At 41.0% G+C, this 14,408-nt stretch overlaps 1 protein-coding gene across 1 annotated transcript in view; it reads right to left on the reverse strand.

Annotated features, from left to right (window-relative positions):
• Window positions 1-749: 749 nt before the first annotated feature.
• Window positions 750-14,408, reverse strand: part of larp7 (La ribonucleoprotein 7, transcriptional regulator) — a 38,681-nt gene continuing 25,022 nt past the window's right edge. The window contains exons 10-13 of the mRNA XM_043697556.1: window positions 8,593-8,717; window positions 5,455-5,614; window positions 2,322-2,413; window positions 750-1,411 (exon numbers count right to left, since the gene is read on the reverse strand). Of these exons, the coding sequence (XP_043553491.1) occupies window positions 1,331-1,411; window positions 2,322-2,413; window positions 5,455-5,614; window positions 8,593-8,717 (458 nt within the window). The 3' untranslated portion in view covers window positions 750-1,330. The remainder of the gene's footprint in view (window positions 1,412-2,321; window positions 2,414-5,454; window positions 5,615-8,592; window positions 8,718-14,408) is intronic.

The raw sequence follows: 14,408 nt of genomic DNA on the forward strand, positions 1-14,408 counted from the left end.
TTTACAACTTAATGAAGAAGTAACTAACTTTCAAATCACTATAGAAATAAATTATAGCTCAAATGGTGAAAACTTTATAAAAATACTTATGTTAGATAATTTCCATGGCATCCCAAACTAAGTAACAGCATCCAAGCAAATAACTGGCTATTTAAGTGTTTTGGCTACAATGGAATAAGGAACTACAGTTTATAAGTGATTGAAAAGTACTGCCTTCTTTCAGCAGTAGAATACCAAGCAATAATTTTGCGAACTGAAATTACAAGGAAAGGATGTTCAAACTTTTTATATCTTTTTCAACACAAGTGCTAAGTAATTCCTTGGGCATCTCATACATCTGAAAATGGACTAAATCTTACACCATCATCACTAACAGCCTGTGTTAAGACTATTGCAATGGCTTCTGAGAGAGATTTGCAACCAGTCTGGCAGTCTGAGCAATTTACACTTAATTTACACTTAATTGATACAAAGTGACACCATTTTCCATTCGACAGGCTCCACCAGGAGACTGCAGTATCTCAGTCACATAGCCATTTTACAAGGGCGAGTCTCGCTTGCCACCAGCTATGGAGGAGTTTATAGTGCAGCTCACTACTGTTCCCACCTGATGACTATATGGGTACAATTTCCAGCAGAAGCTAGGACATTGCAATGAATAGTATGATACTTGGATGATGTTTGTCTTTCTCAATACTGAGATTCCCTGACACCGATCACACAGCTTGGTGGAAACAGGAGTGAACTACTAACTTTTAAAATCAAATTTATTGAATTTAATGAATTGAATTTATTATCACGTGTACTGAGGCACAGCGAAAAGCAAGGATCTGCTAACTCATTAGAAATATCACACATTTCTGGCTTTATTTTGTTGCAATGTTCATATCTAGCAAGGGCATAACCACAAACTACTGACAAGTTCTTGTGGAGATCTAATGAAATATATAAAAAGGCATTACTGAAAATTGTTAAAAGTTTACACAGTGACTATTTTCAATGCAGTTTCACAGAACCAAATTCTGGGTTTATGTTTAAAGTTATAACTGAAAACGAGTATCGAATCACATCTTGCTGCTATTGCGATGCATCTAAGCAGCTTTAATATTAGAACAAAATCATGGAAGTAGATTTATGGCTTTTAAATCATTACATCAAAACAATTCACAGAACATTCAGAAAGTCAAACATATTCTGTATTCTTGAAAAACTGACTGTGAATATCACTCAGCCTACTGCAAATGATAGCTATATTCAGTACAAAACTGTTAAAATTCTTCAAAGTACTAAAAGAAAATCCAGCAGTGGAACAGAAGTGGCATGATCATCTTCAGTCTTCGTCAGAGAAATGTATATGCTTGTTAGCTTTGTGTGTCTTGGCAATGATTATTTTCTCGGCCTTGCCAATCAACTGCAACACAAAGAGGGCAGCTTAGTATTAGGCAATAACCATTTCCAACAAGAGAGAATCCAACTATTGCACCAATCAATGGCTTCTCACTATCAACATCTTGGGAATTACCACTGACCAGAAACTGAACTTGAAAAGCCACATAAATACTGTGGCTACATGAGAAGATCGAAGACTGTGAATTCTGTGGCAACTCACCTCATGACTCTTTAGCCACTTGTCTGGCACTGATCTGAGGCATTCAGTAAGCACTTTCTCCATTACTAACACATGGTAGGAGTTTGCACTACCTACAAGATACACTGCAACAACTCATCAATGCTCCTTAGACAGCACCCTCCAAACACATGATGTTTACCAACTAAAGGGTCAAAGGACACAGATGTGTGATAAAGTGAGATTCTTCAGTCATACTGAAGAATCGAGGACCATGATAATAAAGGATCATAGAAACCATACAGTGTGGAGAGAGAGACCACTTGGCCCATCAAGTCTGCACCAACCATCTGAACAGGACCTCACCCAAACCCAGCCCCACCTTGTCTATCTTCATAATTCCTCATTTACCATGGCTAATCCACCCAGCCTGCACACCCCTACACACTACAGACAATTTAAGACAAAAAGTTTGAAAGAACCTCCGATGCTGGAAATCTGAAACAAAAACAGAAGCTGCTGGAAAATATGAGCAGGTCTGGCAGCATCTGTGGAAAGGCTTGGGTCAGGTTCTAAAGAAGGGTCACTGAAACATGAGCTCTGCTTTCGCTCCACAGATGCTGCTAGACCTGCTGAAGTTTTCCAGCAATTTATATTTTTGATTCTGATTGTCAACATCTTTCGGGTTTTAGAAAATTCACAAGGTTGAGAATGCACTCAATATACTCAAAGAATGGATGTGTTTTTTAACTACCTTCTCCATGCCCCGTTTTTTGTCCCGGGGGCGGTTTAGTTTTGCTTGTCTGTCCACCAAAATCTTCTGCCAATAGCGTTGTTCACTGTCACCTTTGGATGGAAAGCAAAAACAAATGCAAGAAACCATTAGAATCTAGTTTGGATGAAAGGTCTCTCTGTGCAGATGCTCAATGGTCTGCTGATTAATTCTAGCACCCTTTTTTTTAAATTAGGTAAAAACAATGACTGCAGATGCTGGAAACCAGATTCTGGAAACCAAATTCTGGCATAGAGTGTGCTGGAAAAGCACAGCAGTTCAGGCAGCATCCGAGGAGCAGGGAAATTGACGTTTCGGGCAAACGCCCTTCAACAGGAAAGTTTTAAATTATTTTGTCAGCTGTTTGGTCAATTTTCTACCTAGTTTTCATCCAAAAGATACAAGCCTCCCATAATACACCAAAACAGCTTCTTCCCTTTTGTGGGTTCTGAATATCAAATTTCAGTAGATAAAAAGAAATGTTGGCTTCCTCTTGTTCATTCATTACCAACGGCCGTTGCTTTATGGTCTCCTAGAGCAAGGAGTTGACCTTGACCAAGTGTTTCAAGACCGGCACATTCCAAGGTCCAGGACTACGTGCTGAAGGACACACTAAAGCTCAGGGCAGCTGCCACCAAGGCGCAGTGGGGTAAAAAAAAAACATCTGAGGCCTTTCTGCTGAAGTTAAATGGGGATCCGTTCAGTTATAACGTCCACAAGTGTCTCAAATACATATAAACATAACCTTGTAAAAGTAAGAAATGCCTTGGGTTTAATTGCTGGATAGAGTCACACCCCAATGTTTCTTTGTTTCTTAGAGTCATAGAGATTGCAGCATGGAAACAGACCCTTTGGTCCAACCCGATATCCCAACCCAATCTAGCCCCACCTGCCAGCACCCGGCCCATATTCCTCCAAACCCTTCCTATTCATATACCCATCCAAATGCCTCTTAAATGTTGCAATTGTACCAGCCTCCACCACAGCCTCTGGCAGCTCATTCCATACATGTACCACCCTCTGCGTGAAAAAGTTGCCCCTTAGCTCTCTTTTATATCTTTCCCCTTCACCCTAAACTTATGCCCTCTCGTTCTGGACTCCCCGACCCCAGGGAAAAGACTATCCATACCCCTCATAATTTTGTAAACCTCTATAAGGTCACCCCTCAGCCTCCGACGCTCCAGGGAAAACAGCCCCAGCCTGTTCAGCCTCTCCCTGTAGCTGTTTCTTCTTATGCTACTGTACAGAACTAAACTGCTTTAGCGACTATGTATGTATATAAAGATATCTTTATGTAAAAAGTATATTTTTGAAATAAAATCCACAATCTAGGTCTTGGAACCACTCAAAATGCCCTTGGGTGATGGTGCTACCGTTAGTGCCATGGACGGCCTGAGAATAGATTTACTGCCTTCAACACTTGTGCCACTTCAGGGAATATTTTAAGTTTTACTTGTACTGTTTTACCACATTACAACTTTATAAAGTTGCTAAAATGTGTTAACAAATGATGAAATGTTAATTTCAATGCTCATTAACATTATTATATATCAAGATCATATGGACGATCCCTGGCCTGAGTTCTTTGAGCTATATTGACACAAATTTTGTTCATAGGGCTTGGATTTACTGGAGAAGTGTAAATTTAGATAGGATTGTTTCAAATATTGAAGGCTGCTGAGGACCTCAATAATCTTAAACTGCATGAGATTGTCTGAAGTGATGGGCCGGAAGACTTGCGAGCTATTCCTTTAAACTGACGGAACAAGTAGTTAGGCTGGAACTGCAGGTGTAACTGGTTGTGAGGACAACCAAAAATAGAGATAAGGAGGGGCAAAGATACAGACAGATTTGAAACAAACATGAGAACTCTTAAAATCAAAGTGTTGCTTGACCGGGAGCTACTAAGACTCTGAGAGCACAGGGTTGATGACGACATTTGATAAGAGAGTTAGGACATGTACAAATTTTGGGATGACTTCATGTGCATAGAAAGAAAGATTTGGTAGACTGGCCAGATATGTGTTTTAACTGTCAACTCTATAGGTAACACAGGCATGAGTGAGAGTTTCAGTAGCAGATGAGTTGAGACAGGAATAAAGCTGGAAGGTGAAATTATAAAGTCTAAATGATGGTTATATGGTCAAAAGTTCTTCTCAGACTTAAATATGACATGGAGATTGGGAATAGTCTCATTTAGTTTCCGACACAGTCGGGAGATTAATAGACTTGTTATTGCTGGGAACAGAGTTTAGAACGGGACATGAAATCAATGGCCAACAGGCTAATAATTAGCACAAAGTGTTCAATACCAAACTTAGCTTCCCCTTTTTTACATCAAGAGGCATTTGGATGGGTATATGAATAGGAAGGGTTTGGAAGGATATGAGCTGGGTGCTGGCAGGTGGGATTAGATTGGGTTGGGATATCTGGTCAATGTGGACGGGTTGGACTCGAAGGGTCTGCTTCCGTGCTGTACATCTCTATGATTCTAAGTGACAATGTATTGCATAAAATGGTGGTTCAGAAGTTGGTAATAACTAATATAGTAACCCATTAAGAAATATCTAAACCTAAGTGGACAGAGATCCAGGCACAGCAAGGACTTTACAACAGCATGTGTTGATTGTCTTTTTGTGATGTTTATAAATGTAACTTTGTGTGCAGGAGGGATTAGGTTGAGCAGTTGCCTCTTCCTACATTTGAATGAAGGTTAAAAATTAGATTATAAATGTTTTCCCCTAGCTTCTCCTTTGCACATCTGCAGAGATGGATGGCTTCCATTCAGCAACATCTCAGTGGAGAGCTGAGATATTCACTGCAGTGTTGCCAGGGTTTAAACCACCTCTTCACCATCCTCTGACCTCTTTTCCCATTCAGCCATCCTTCTACGTTCCCTTGACAAACAATTCATGCCTTCATTGTTACATATTTTTAATTTGCTAGGTCATAATAAAATACATAGAAATCTTCAGAAAATGGTGGATTATATTTTAGTATAGTATAGTGTTTTAAAGAATAATTCCCAACTTTAGATAATAAAACAGACAAAGGTATTTTTCTGACATGGGGTTAAGCATTTGAAAGCCAGATATTGAAAATTTATCAAACAGACCTGAGAGAAGTTCAAGTTTCCAGTTGTACTTGCTCTGTATTTCTCGTTGTGCCCTCATCAGAGTCTGGGCATCTGCAGGAGTTTTAAACCGAACGTGTCCCTCAGAATCACCTTCGAGCAGGTCCACGTACAAAACCTCAGCAGTTTCTAACAAAGCATCCTTCACACAATACATAAACAGGTCATTACTGAAGAGCAATCAAAACCATATTGTTAGAAAGTGCTGGAAAGACTCAGCAGATCTGGCAGCATCTATGGAGACAGAAACAGAGTTAATGTTTTGAATCTAGTCATATCAGATTTGAAATGGGAACTATGTTTCCCTCTCCACAGATGTTGCCAGACATGCTGAGTTTATCCAGTATTTTCAATTTTTTTTATTTCAGACATCCAGTAACAGTATTATCTTGCTACTATAAAAAATATTAATGTTTAAAATAGGAGACCAATGAAGGCAGATTCGTGGTAGTGGCACATCTTCCACCTCATTCCCACCCTCTTTCAATTTTGATTATTTCAGTTTAGTCTGCTCTTTAGAATCCAATCATTATTGCCAGGATATCTCACCTAAACAATCACTTTTCAAATGTTACCTCAGTCAGAATTATATTTAACCATCAGTTATTCCTGATGACTTATTAGACAAAAAGCAAGTTTCCTCTGCCCTTGGTCAGAGGCGCAGAGTATTGTTCTAAAATGGTTTCTGCTGTAACACCTTAAGGGTGGCAGGGGGGCTGAGTGGTTAATATTGCTGCCTCACAGCGCCAGGGACTCAGATTTCAATTCCAACCTCGGGTCACTGTGTGTGGAGTTTGCATGTTCTCCCAGTATGTCTGTGTGGGTTTCCTCCAGGTGCTCCGGTTTCCTCCCACAATCCAAAAATATGCAGATTAGATATTTTGGCCTTGCTAAATTACTCAAAGTGCCCAGGGAAAGGTAGGCTAGGTTGATTCACCAGGGGAAATGCAGGGTTACAGGGACTGGGTAGGGGGGTGGGTCTGAGTGGGATGCTCTTTGAGGATCGGTGGGGGCTCAATGGGTCAAATAGCCTGCTTCCACATTGCAGGAATTCCAGGTTAAGAAACAGGAGTAGGCTGTTGGCCCTTCGAACCTGCTCCACCATTCAAAAGTATCATGGCTGATCCGATATTCTTTCATATCCATTTCCAGCATTTTCCTTGTAATCCTTGATTCTTGGGCTTAACAAGAATTTATCGATCTCAGCCTTAAATAAATACAAGGACTTTGTCCTCATAGCTCCCTATGGCAAGGAGTTCCAAAGACTCTCAACCCTCAGAAAGAAGATATCCCTCCTCACCTCAGTCCTTAATTCGCACCCCTGTATTCCGAAACAATGCCCTCTATCCTAGACACTCCCATGCAAGGAAACATTCACTCAGCATTGACCCTGTCAAGCCTTTAAGAATCCTAAATGAAATCACCTTTCGTTCTTTTAAATTTCTAAGAGTAAAGCCCGAATCTGTTTTGCATTTGCTGACAATCCATCTTACTAGGGATCATCCTCATAAACCTTCTCTGAACTGCCTCCAATGAAATACCTTTCCATAAATCAGGGCACCAAAACGGATCACAGGATTCCAGATGTGGTCTCACCAGGACCTGTGTACTCTTGTTGTCCAATTGATATTAACTAACCCAGCACTGCTGTGAATTGAACCCAAGTCCGTACATGCTGAATCAATCATTGGAGAGTTACTACAGTGAACTTCTGTTACATCACATTGTTAGCAGATTCTCCAATGTGAGTCACTGGGCTGTCAAATTACCTTCATCGTGACGTCCAGTTATATCATTTATAAATGGTTGTGGGGTAAAAATGATACCTACCTATACTACAATACTCTCACTCTATGGCTGTCCCACTTCAGTAAGCATCAGTTCTCAGTTAATGTTCCTCCATTTATACAAATTAACTTTTAATACAGGTCATTGGGTGGTGATCATAGAAATGTACAGCACAGAAACAGACCCTTCAGTCCAACTCATCCATGCCAACGAGATATCCTAACCTAATCTAGTCCCACTTGCCAGCACTTGGCCCATATCCTTCTAAACTGAAAATGTGTTGCTGGAACAGCGCAGCAGGTCAGGCAGCATCCAGGGAACAGGAGAATCGACGTTTCGGGCATAAGCCCTTCCTCAGGGCTTATGCCCGAAACGTCATTTCTCCTGTTCCCTGGATGCTGCCTGACCTGCTGCGCTGTTCCAGCAACATATTTTCAGCTCTGATCTCCAGCATCTGCAGACCTCACTTTCTCCCCATATCCTTCTAAACCCTTCCTATTCACATACCCATCCACTGGCAGCTCATTCTATACACGTACTATTCCTTTGCTTGAAAAAGTGGTCACTTTTAAATTATTCCCCTCTCGCCCTAGTTCTGGACTCCCCCACCTCAGGGAAAAAGACTGTGCTTATTTATCTTATCCATGCCCCTCATGATTTTACAAACCTCTACAAGGTCATGCCTCAGCCTCCAACACTCCAGAGAAAACAGCCCCAGCCTATTCAGCCTCTTCCTATAGCTCAAATCTCAGGAATGATAACCCCAACAAATTTTCCATGTCTGTATAACAGCACCAGTGTCTGTCCTGTCAAAACTGACCAATTTGGCAGGAGTAGGACCTAAACTGTGCAGTCTGCCAGGCAAGAGATGTCAAGAAGTGGAGGTTCAAACCTTTCATAATATTTTTTAAAAAAATGTGTTTAATTGGTGACAGAATTTTTGGAATTTAGAGAAAAGGCTTCTGAAGAAGGTTCAGTGGAATGAACCATATGTCTGTAGGATCAGTAATTAAATCTTTGACCATCAGTCTGATTAATCAGGCTTCAGATTTTTTTGGAGGAACAAAATATAAATAGGAGGGAATTTACAAAGCAATGTATTTTTTTGTTTTGGGGAGGTGTGAAGGAATTTTAAAAATATATTCCACTGCAACAGAAAGAAACTTTCCAAACTCTACACTAATTTCTTATCTTGAAATATCTATTTAGACCAACAGAAAATGATTAATTACTGAGAAAATGAATTCATGGCATATACAAATTGTTACAGGATGACAGACTGTCTTGAGAACTGGTTCAAAGTAAAAACCTAGCTTGAGGGCACAAATTTACCTTGATCTGTTTCCTGCCCAGCAGGGTCTCGGTACTGGTGATCTTCACAATGACTCCACTCACAAACTGAGGCCCCAGGGTGTTAACCTTCACAGAGGGTTGGGCTCCTTCATTGTTAACCTTTGCTTTAGTATAAGAGAACAATACATCAATAGCTTTGAAATTCAAGGTATTTTACACTAACACATTCATTCAAAGAATTCTAACATTCCACCCCCATCCTAAGAGCCCAAGCACAATTTCAAAGGCTTTTGTTTTTCAAAACTATTTGCATGCTAATTGACTCACATCTCGCAGTTGATTCCCCTTAGAGAATGTAAATTCCTAAAACACTTAAAGATTAATCTTGAATGCTCCTGCCTCTCAATGGATTAGTGAGAAGCAGAAGCACTGGGTGCCCCAGTTTTGACCTATATGGGGTCATTCGATCTCACATCACCACAGCATGGTTATTGCAATTCATGTCAGAGGCCCCAGAGTTTGAGGGACTAAAAAGAACAATCTCAGGCCAATCTCTGTTGAGAAATCATTTGGAAGGATTTATACGAGTACACGTCTTTATGTCCATCCACAAACTGAGGTCGGGTTTGGCCTGCCTGTTGGGCCTCCCACCTAACTGAAAAGTGTGTTGCTGGAAAAGCGCAGCAGGTCAGGCAGCATCCAAGGAGCAGGAGAATCGACGTTTCGGGCTTATGCTCGAAATCAAAGAAGGGCTTATGCCCGAAACGTCGATTCTCCTGCTCCTTGGATGCTGCCTGACCTGCTGCGCTTTTCCAGCAACACATCTTTCAGCTCTGATCTCCAGCATCTGCAGTCCTCACTTTCTCCTTCCACCTAACTGGATAATGTACCATCGAGGTTCACATATGAATACTGACAAAGTACCAGTCGTCAATAATTGCCTAAACATCCAAAGTCCAGCAATGACATGTTGACAACAGCTGGCTTTTACAGGCCAACTTTAATGCTCTTCACAATTTAGGTTCTTCACAAGGGCATCAAATAACATAATATGACATAACATGCTGTTAGCTGACCAAAACATGGTCAAGGTGGCTCAGTAGTTAGCACTGCTGCCTCAGTGCCAGAGACCTGGGTTCAATTCCTGCCTCAGGCAACTGTCTGTGCGGAGTTTGCACATTCTCCCCGTGTCTGCGTGGGTTTCCTCCGGGTGCTCCCACAGTCCAAAGATGTGCAGGTCAGGTGAATTGGTCATGGGAATTTGCCCGTAGTGATAGGTGAAGGGGTAAATGTAGGAGAATGGGTCTGGGTGGGTTGCTCTTCGGAGGGTCGGTGTGGACTTGTTGGGCCGAAGGGCCTGTTTCCACACTGTAAGTAATCTAATCTAAAAAGTTGAAAGTAGCAAATTGATGTAGTCTGAGAAATTTAGTCAAGGAAATCTGGTAGACACAGAGAGCTGAAAGTGTGGCCACCAGTGGTGGATATTAAAATCGGAATGCTTACAATATCAGAAATGAAAGGTAGGCAGATAGTGCAGAATGTGCTGAAGGTATTCTAGAGATAGGAAGTTGACATGTCTGCAAGAAAATGATCTAAATGTTGCATTTACCCAACGTTACAGTTGTTTGTGGCACCCTGGGCTTCAGCAGCAAATAAAATTGTTGTGCACATGACCACAGCTTATAAAACTCAGGGAGCAATATACATAGAAAACATTTTTAGAGCATCCCTACAGTGCAGAAAGAGACCATTCAGCCCATCGAATCTGTGCTGACCCTCTGAAGAGCATCTCACCCAGACCGAGCTGCCTCCACCCTATCCCCATAACCCTGCATTCACTATGGCTAACTCACCTGGCTTGCACATCCCTGGGCATTACAGATCAATTTAGCTTGGCCAATCCAATTAAACTAAACATCTTTGGACCGTGAAAAGAAACCAGAACACCTGGAGGAAACTCAGGTTAGATTAGATTAGATTAGATTAATTCCCATGCAGACATGGGAAGAACATCATGGTGGCTCAGTGGTTAGTACTGCCGCCTCAGCACCAGAGACCAGTGTTCAATTCCAGTTTTGGGAGACCGTTTGTGTGGGGTTTGAACATTCTGACCATGTCTGTGTGGGTTTCCTCCGGGTGCTTTGGTTTCCTTCTGCAGTCAAAAGGTGTGTTTAGATGGATTAGCCATGCTGAATTGCCCCGCAGTGTTCAGGGGCAATATAGGAGGTTATGGGGATAGGGTGTGGGGCTGGGTGAGATGGTCTTCACAGGGTCAGTTGGACTCAAGGGCCAAATGCCCTCATTCCACACTGGAGGGATTCCATGAACATGCAAACTCCACACAGACTGTTGCCTAAGGCTGGAAATGAACCAGAGTCTCTGGCAAGGCAGAAGTGTTAACCACAGTGCCATTAAGAATTTGGAACGATCCAAGCAGACAAGCATTAGGGAATAGCAAAAATGGCAGTGTGCAGGCACCCACAGGTAACATCAGTTGGCATCACCAGAATCTGAACTGGCATGGGCACTCTACCACAGGTTGTTTCACATTCTCAGTGAAAAACTGACAACACTTTTATCAACATTTTTAGGGAGGGTGACTGTCAAACCTTGAAATCTGTAGGGAAAAGATAGATTGCCTGACTGATTTTCTTTTTTGTTAAAGTTTGCTTATGTTTTCTTGGTATCAAAAAGGTATCCTCTCAGCTGATCTAGCCCCATCAGTTTCCTAGAACCTGGTCTTTGAGCATTATCTTCTTCCTTTGTGTGCCACCCGACTTCAATCACCTCGAAATGACACTCGATACTGCCCTGTCAGGCTCACAACCTCTCCATCTTTATGTAATTCCTTAAAAATTGTCATTTTAACCAAGTTTATACTCATGTCTGAGAGTATCTCCCTAAAGTTGATATCAGCCATTTTTGACAAGGCCGTTGCCACCCAAATGGAATGTTTTTCTTGGATCCAAGCAGGATCTTTGGGCTAATGGCCTTTTTCTGTTCACGCAAAGACTGGTAGAAGTCATGAACTCACCGTTCTCTGGCACTCTATAGAACTCCCGATATCTATATTCTATCCATGTGACAGTAAATAGAGCTATTTACTTTATTTTGAATGGTGCTGAGAGAACTATACTCTATATCTAAACTTGTGTTGTCCCTGTCCTGGGACTGTATGCTGGGGAGGGTGTAGGTAGTTTTACAATCAGAGTAAAAAGAATAGAGGCAGCTTTACTCTGTATCAGAGCCCAAGCTGTCCCTGTTCTAGGAGTGTTTGATGGGGACAGTGTAGAGGGACCTTTTTGTCACTAAGGATTTAAATTGATGTGTTAGACTAAATTATTATGCATTCAGGTAGATAAGCAATAATTTGATGGAATACCTCAAATAGCGATTGTAGCTAAATGCAGCATTGACAAGAATAAAAGAATGATCACCTAAATTCTTTCATCCAAATGAAAATAAATTGTATTGCACTGTCAAAATAACTCAAAGTGTATACAAAGCCAAGGTACATGTTAGAACTCTGGACTGTCATTCCTGAAGAAGGGCCTGTGCCCGAAACGTCGAATCTCCTGTTCCCTGGATGCTGCCTGACCTGCTGTGCTGTTCCAGCAATAAAGTTTCAACCTCAATGCAGGAATATCAGCAGCCCTAGTTGACAGAATGTCAATGCTCAGAAATTGTTCTTTTTATGTAGATGCCATGATTTGACCAGGCCCAGTTATAAATCATTAATGGTACCCTGGCTACACAGGGACCCGAATGGTTCAGGTATTGTGTTATTAAATATGTCATTCAGAAATTGCAGGTGTAGTGGACAGCGAAGGTTATCTCAGAGTACAATGAGATCTTGATTAGATGAGCCAATGGGCTAAGGAAAGGTAGATGAAATTTAATTTAGATAAATGTGAGATGCTGCATTTTGGAAAGGCAAATCAGGGCAGGACCTATACACTTAATACTAAGTTCCTGTGGAGTGTTGCTGAACAAAGAGTCCTTGGAGTGCAGGTTTGTAGATCCCTGAAAATAGAATCACATTTGGTCTACATTGGTCAGTGTACTGAGTATCGGAAGTGTGAAGTCATGTTGCACTGTACAGGGCATTGGTTAGGCCATTTTTGGGATACTGCATGCAATTCTGGTCTCCCTGCTACAAAGAAGATGCCGTGAAACTTGCAAGAGTTCAGAAAAGATTTACAAGGATGTTGCCAGTGTTGGAAGGTTTAAGTTATAGGAAGAGGCTGAATAGACTGGGGCTGAGGGGTGGCCTTCTAAAAGGTTTATCAAATCATGAGGGGCATGGATAGGGTAAATAGGCAACATCTTTACCATAAGGTGGGGGAGTCCATAACTAGAGGACATAGGTTTAAGGTGAGAGAGGAAAGACTTAAAAGAGATCTAAGGGACAGCTTTTTCATGCAGACAGCAGTGTGTGTATGGAATGAACTGCTAGAGGAAATGGTGGAGGCAGGTACAATTACAACATTTAAAGTGCATCTGGATGGGTATATGAACAGGAAGGGTTTAGAGGGATATGGGCCAAATTCTGGCAAATGGGACTAGATGAACTTAGAATATCTGGTCGTCATGGACAATTTGCACCGAAGGGTCTGTTTCCATGTACACCTCTATGGCTCTATAGTTCTGCCTTTGCTCTAGACTTCCAGCTTGAAGTCACATAAATTCCAATTATTACCAGCTCAGGAGGCACAGCTAAAGAACTAATCTCTTGCTGATTGTCGGAGGACTGCTGAGCAGGGGGGTTGAGCTTTCACTAGGCAAATGGATGGTGTCTGTAATTCCTTACTAGTCATTGTAAAATGCAAGATTTCTGTTTGCCAATACCTTTCTGACTAAAGTATGAATATATTTCATGTCTCCTATTATGCTGTAGGTCCACCAGTTGGTGGGAAATGATTTTCCCCAATCTAACCATGACCGATGTAAAATTCAGAATGTGATTGTGTGTATTCCAATACCCAATCACCTCTGCTCACACACACTAGCAAATGACGTGTTGTGTACAATACAACAACATACTGATTCTTCTAAAATAGAAATTACTGGAAAGGCTCAGCAGGTCTGGCAAGTACCTGTGGACAGTGAGTGACCTTTCCTCAGAACTTTGATTTCTCTCCACAGATGCTGCCAAACATGCTGAACTTTTCCAGCAATTACTATTTTTGTTTCTGTTTTACAGCATCTGCAGTTTTTTTGGTTTTTACACACTGATTCTGTTAGATATATTATCAAGTCTTGATGTGTACATGACGTAAGTGATCACGTTTGGCCTGGATCAAGATAAGCATGTCTTGAGTTCAAAGATAAACTAATCTGAATGAATTTTATCCACTAAAGGAAGATTAGTTTCTTCAATGTAAATTAGTTTTGCAATTTTTTTGATTTATTATTTCTTTCTCAAAAGTATTCCTCAGGTTCTGGACACACTGAATGTGACATAAAAAATTACACCTTGACTAAAAATGCAAAGAAGCAAGTATCTGTATAATTTTACCGAGATGTTCTTCATTTCTGTTGAATTTAGTGGCTGAGACAGAATGGTTAAAAATAGGCTGGTTTATTTTAAGTTTTAAAAAAATGTCTCGTCAACGAAATTGTGCTTTATTTATTTATTATAATTCAAATATGGCATGTTAACTAACTGAGATTATCACATGAATGTTATAGAAACAGACCCTTCGCTCCAACTAGTCCATGCCAAACACGTTCCCAAACTAAACTAGTCCCAGCTGCCTGCATTTAGCCTATAAAAGTCCAAACCTTTTCTATTCATGAACTTATCCAAACACCTTTTAAACATTGTAACTGTACCTGCATCCACCACTGCCTCT

Source organism: Chiloscyllium plagiosum, chromosome 1 (genome assembly GCF_004010195.1).
Source record: "Chiloscyllium plagiosum isolate BGI_BamShark_2017 chromosome 1, ASM401019v2, whole genome shotgun sequence".
Lineage (NCBI taxonomy): Eukaryota > Metazoa > Chordata > Chondrichthyes > Orectolobiformes > Hemiscylliidae > Chiloscyllium > Chiloscyllium plagiosum.